General features: G+C 37.6%; 1 protein-coding gene across 2 annotated transcripts; it reads right to left on the bottom strand.

Annotated features, from left to right (window-relative positions):
* Positions 1 to 3908: 3908 nt before the first annotated feature.
* Positions 3909 to 5654, bottom strand: LOC109200727 (nuclear factor 7, ovary-like). 2 transcript variants are annotated; one of them, XM_019356332.2, is made up of 2 exons: positions 5509 to 5654; positions 3909 to 5407 (listed from the first exon to the last, which is right to left on the bottom strand). In XM_019356332.2, the coding sequence occupies exon 2, from the start codon at positions 5388 to 5390 to the stop codon at positions 4005 to 4007; it is 1386 nt and encodes a 461-aa protein (XP_019211877.1). In that variant the 5' UTR covers positions 5391 to 5407; positions 5509 to 5654; the 3' UTR covers positions 3909 to 4004. The 2 variants fall into 2 exon arrangements, with proteins under 2 accessions (XP_019211877.1, XP_025761143.1); XM_025905358.1 differs by having other exon boundaries at positions 3909 to 5395.
* Positions 5655 to 5925: the final 271 nt, after the last annotated feature.

Genomic DNA, 5925 nt, shown 5'->3' with positions numbered 1-5925 from the left:
CATGACTAAACTTTGTTCAGGTGGGGTCATCACACAAGACCCTCAAGTGATTTCCAAGACTTGTGAACTTTTATATAAAAATTTATATAAATCTAATCTTTCTACAGAAGACATGGAAAAATTCTATAATTCCTTAGGTAATATTAAAACAATTAGTGACAATAATAAAACTATGTGTGATGCCCCCATCACAATACTAGACATTGAAGGTGCTATTAATAAAATGAAACTTAATAAGAGTCCAGGGAATGACGGTTTGACTTCTGAATTTTACAAATTATTTTCAAAGGACTTATCACGCTTTTTACATAAAGTATATATTGAAAGCATTGATAATGAAAAGCTCCCTCCTTCCTTGACTCAGGAACTAATTACTTTGATTCCTAAACCTCAAAAAGACACCCTTTTGATAGAAAATTGGAGACCTATTTCACTGCTGAATAATGATTATAAAATAATTGCTATGTGTTTGGCTAAAAAATTAAAATGTGCACTTAATGATATCATTGATGAAACACAGTCTGGTTTTATGACTGACAGACACATAACTAACAATATAAGACTGGTAATTGATATTTTGGATCATTCAGATTTAATCACAGATAATAGTTTCATTCTTTCATTCTTTATAAAGCGTTCGACTCCATTGAACATGAATTCATGTTCAGAGCACTTGATATTTTTGGTTTTGGAAATATCTTTAACAAATCAATTCAAACTTTATATGCAGATGCAAATAGCTCAATCAAACTCCCATTTGGTACAACGAAAAGATTTGATATCAACCGTGGAATCCGGCAAGGTTGTCCAATTTCTGCATATCTTTTCCTTCTTCCTGTGCAGTTACTCTCTATTCATTTTAAAAACAGCAGTGTAGTGGGTCTCTCTGTTGCTGGCAGAACATTATCTATTACTCAACTAGCAGATGACACAACACTTTTTTTAAAGGATAAATATCAAGTTGATGAAGCTCTCAAAGTTGTCAATAATTTCTCAATAGCCTCTGGTCTTAAACTCAACATTCCAAAATGTAAACTTCTCCCTGTTAAATTCTGCACAGATACTATTATATCAGGTGTTCCTGTTAAAAATAAGGTTAAATATCTTGGTATTATCATTCAAAAAGACCAAGATGCCAGATTATCTGAAAATTTTGACCCTCTTATAACTGCAATACAACATAGATTTAATCTTTGGCTTCAAAGAGATTTATCCATTACTGGAAGATCCTTGGTAGCCAAAGTTTAAGGCCTCTCCAGACTTATTTATGCAGCTATGGCACTTGATGTTTCGAAAGAATTATGCACAAAAATTGATAAAATATTATTTAACTTCATTTGGAAAAAGAGAATACATTATATTAAAAAAAAATGTAATGATGAACAAGTTGTGTTCTGGTGGCCTAAATTCTTTAGATTTCACTTCCTTAAATGCGTCTTTTAAAATCAAATGGATCAAACTCTTTTTAAAAAATCCCAATTCAATTTGGAATTTTATTACCAACCATATCTTTAACTCACTTGGAGGAATGCACTTTCTGCTAAGATGCAATTACAATATCTCTAAATTACTGATTAAACTCTTCAACTTTCATAGTCAACTCTTATCATCTTGGTTAATGATATACTCTCACAACTTTTCTCCCCATAAATATCTCATTTGGAACAATCAGGATATTAAATTTAAGAACAAATCATTATATTTTCAGAAATGGGTTGATAGAAATATTTTACTTGTGAGTCAATTACTGAATGATAATGGTCAATTATTTTCTTATAGGGAATTTTTGTCTGTTTATGATTTTCCTGTCACTCCAAGAGAATATGCTGTAGTTTTTTATGCAATACCAGATGGGGTGAGAAGGTTGTTGGTGTCTGCTCCTAAAGGCAGAAATTGTATTATTCCAGAACTAAATCCTGCTAGCATATACATTGGTAACATCTGTCCTTTATTGAGTGATAAAGCCACAAATCAATGTATTAGACAAATCATTCAAAGAGATATTGTTTCCAAACCTGCAGCTGTATTTTACTGGAACAATATTTACAATGATATAGACTGGATAAACACTTGGATTCTATCAAGGAAATGTATTATCACTAATAAGGTAAGAGAAGTTACTCTTAAGTTGATCCATAGATGTTATCCGGTAAAGACATATCTGCTTAAATTTAAGAAAAATATTGATACTCTTTGTACTTTTTGCAGCAATGCAGAGGAAACAATATGTCATCTATTTTGGGAATGCACATATACACATGTATTTTGGATTGATCTAAATAATTTTATAAATGCCAAAATTGATCCCTCATGCAAACTGAAATTTCAACATATTCTATTTGGCCTCTCACATACCGATAAAATAAATCCAGGAAAAAATATATATTATCAATTTTCTGATTATTTTTTCCAAATTTCACATACATTGTACAAAATTTTCTGAACAGTGTCCAAACATATTTGCTTTTAAAGCCCTATTTTCCAAATATCTAGAGAATCTAAAGAACAGCACTAACTCCAAAGCATGTAAAACACAAGAGCTGTGTCGAATGTATACTTTCACTTGACTTATGTTGTTTATTTATACCTTGAGCATCTCTTTCTTGTTTAAACGGTTATTTTGTTTGTTTGTTTTCTCCTAAAGTATACTTTTTTGTTTACATATTTGTATTTGTATACATGACTTGTAAAAGATACCGCAAGCTGTGAAATGTTTCATACCCTTTAACTACATTACTATGTATGTTTGCTGTTCAATTGTTTAAATAAATTAAAAAATTTAAAAAAAAGGATCTCAGATCAGCTGCTGCCATCTTGTGGCCACAGTTGGTTACGGTCTCTGAAATTTGTCTCATGTTTCCTGTTTTCCTGTGTTAAGAAATAAATATATATTCTTAGTGCTTATTTTCTAATTATATTGTTTTATGTATTTTAATAAGAGAGGCCTTGAGAAACCAAGCCCAGACGAGACAAAAACTAGGTCAGAGGGTGACAGGTCGCCTTGGCAATAGAGACTTCAGTAAGAGGAAGTAAAGAAAGGGGAAGTTTAGTGCAGAGCTGCACAGGAAACCAGACACAAAAAAGTGGAACTAAGTAAACTGTGTGTCGGTGTGACGCAGTGCAGAAGTATATATGGATTTAGCTGCAGAGAATTCAGACCTGAGCTTGTGTCTGCTTGTGCTCGGTCTCCATTTCCGGAAATGTAAAATAAAGATTATTTTTTGAGCTTTGACGACTCTGAGTCCAGTCTTTTTCTGCCGCCAAAAGAATTCAGAAGAACTTAATTTAATACCTGTTATCAAAGGCTGGAGCTCATCATGCTGAGAGGGGAGCAGCATTTTTTGGCTCTTCACACATGTTCATTATATTCTGATGATCCTGGATGGAGACAAACTACAGATAAGTGTGTTCAGCCCAACTAGTTTATCTCATTACAGCAGTTTGATGTTTCCCTTTGAATCCCCCTGAAGATACTGACAGTGAAGCACGTACATAATACTCCAGCCTTTCAACTCTGAGCTTATTTAGTTCTATTAATACACTGAAATCTCATTTGTGTCGTAAAGAAAGTCTTTAATCAAACAGAATTCAAAGATCAGAAACATTTCATATATGGAGTTAAACATGAATCATTGTTTCAACAATATATTTATTGTTGTCATAAACAGACAAGAAGACAACAACAAACTGCTCCTCCCATTCAACACATGTCAGTCCATATCCCAGCAAACTAAATCATCTCCATTTACACACATCAAATAGAAACATGAATCACTTGTAATGATTAGAAACTTGATAGAATTTCAAATCTAGTTTGGGGAGTCATTCAGTGAGAAACAGTGAAATGATTTTCCATGTGAAAAGGTGGACAGCAGAAACAGAAAGAAACAGTGAGAACTAAAAGAGAAACAAAGAGCTTTGGAACAACGAGGCAGCAGGAGGACAGCTGCAGTTTAACAGCTTCAATTCACTGACAGGAAACAACATTAGAAACATCATCATCCTCAACTCATCTGCTCCACTGACACTGACACCTTCAACGGACACACCTTCACTTTACCAGCAGTGCTAATGAATGGAAACATCTTGTGAGTGAAAGTGTGTGTGAAGGTGTGTATGTGTGTGTTAGTATCAGGATCAGAGAACGACAGCTTTCCTCTGTTCCAGTTCAGATTCACTCTGATCCTCTGGAACTTCTTCTCTACTGTGAGGTCAGTGAGACGAGCTGATGGTGAACATGCTGAGTATTTACCTTTATAAAACACTACTCTCCATAATCCAGAGAGTATGCGTCCCTTCCTCTGCACAGACTCTGCTAACACACCAAGTTCCCAAAATAAATTGTCTCCAACATCAACATCCCAGCTGTGAGTCCCTGAGTTAAAGCCCTCAGAGCCCAGGACAGCTCTGTAACAATCAAACCTCTCTGGATTAGCAGGAAGCTGCTGCCGCTCTCCTCCTCTCACACTGGTCAGATCTTCAGACAGGATGAGTTCTGGATGAGCAGTGTTTGGGTCCAGAATGAGAGGAGTGTAGGAGACCATGTCCTTCATGTTGTTCCAGATGTTGAAGGTCAGGTTGCCCAGGTGTTTGGCCTGGTCTATCAGAGCTCCTGAGGGCAGCTGTGGATCATCCAGCAGGGGGCAGCGCTGGACTCTTTCCACTGCAGCCTTGTAGTTGTGCAGGAATGAGACGTCTTCAGCTCTCAGCTCCTCCTCTGTGGCTCTGACTGTGTCTGAAAGAGCTGCTATCTCTCTGCTCAGAGCCTCCATCTTCTCCTTCATCATCCCACTCTTCTGCTCCTCTTCCTCCCTCAGTGCAGCCAGCCTGGCCTCCTCTTCCTCTGCTAGAAACTGGTGAAGCTTCTTAAACTGCTCCTTAATCTGCCTCTCTGTGTGTCGGGCCTGGACCTTAATGTGTTCTGCTGTTTGATCAAACTTCACTTGAACTCGTTTGCAAACCTTTAACTTCTTCTTTAAGGGCTCCAGAGTTTCCTGAAGTTCCTTCTTGTGTTGTTGTGCAGCTTCATCGATGGGTCTGAATCTGTGATTGGTGTGTTTTTCTGAGTCTCTGCAGACGACACACACTGGCTGCTGATGGTCCAGACAGAAGAGTTTGAGTTTCTCAGAGTGCAGACTGCAGAGAGCCTCTGAAACTCTCTGATCTCTCTCCTGTAAGAACGACTCACACAGGTTCTTTAAAGCCAGGTTTAAAGGTGGATCCTTTGAAGATCTTCTCTTACAAACTGGACACTCGTGTGTTGTTCTCTCTCTCCACCATCTCTTCAGACAGTCTTTACAGAAGCTGTGGCTACATGACAGAAGAACAGGATCTCTGAAGACCTGCTGACAGACCGGACAGCAGAGATCCTCCTCTGATCTGGAAGCCATTGAGTCTGTGAGTGAAGCTGAAAACAGCAGACAGGAAGTACAGTCAGTCCTGGCTCCCCTCCCTCCTCTACGACCTTCACTGAAACTTCCTTTGAGTCGTGTTTTTGCTCAAACTCACATTCAGTGTGTGGAGCGTCAGCAGCTTGAAGCAGCAGTGTTGGAGTTTTCCACTTTTCTCTCCTGTAGCTGGACTCACTCAGAGGAAGCTGCTAGTTTGGTCTGAACTCAGTCTGATCGTCTGTGCGTCTCTCTTTACTGAGGAATAAGAACTTCCTGTTTGCTGGTTTGTCGCATTTGAGTGACGTGAGGGGAGGAGACAAATGTTGCTGTTTCACTTTTAACTAATATGTGTTTCAATCCTGCCTGTAGCTCAAAAGCTATAAAACAGGTTTTGTGTCATTTCACCTCCACAGGTCACAACATGAAACCTGTTGTGAAGTTTATAAAATAAAGTGTCACTCGGTGGTGCAGCTGTTTGTCAGCTTCTATTTTAGACTTTGTTCTGGTTCTTGTTCAGGTTCCCAGCAGTGGGAGT

Source organism: Oreochromis niloticus, linkage group LG3, assembly GCF_001858045.2.
Source record: "Oreochromis niloticus isolate F11D_XX linkage group LG3, O_niloticus_UMD_NMBU, whole genome shotgun sequence".
NCBI classification, from domain to species: Eukaryota; Metazoa; Chordata; class Actinopteri; order Cichliformes; family Cichlidae; genus Oreochromis; species Oreochromis niloticus.
The sequence above is the reverse complement of the archived record's forward strand: the minus strand, read 5'-3'. Positions and strand labels throughout refer to the sequence as shown.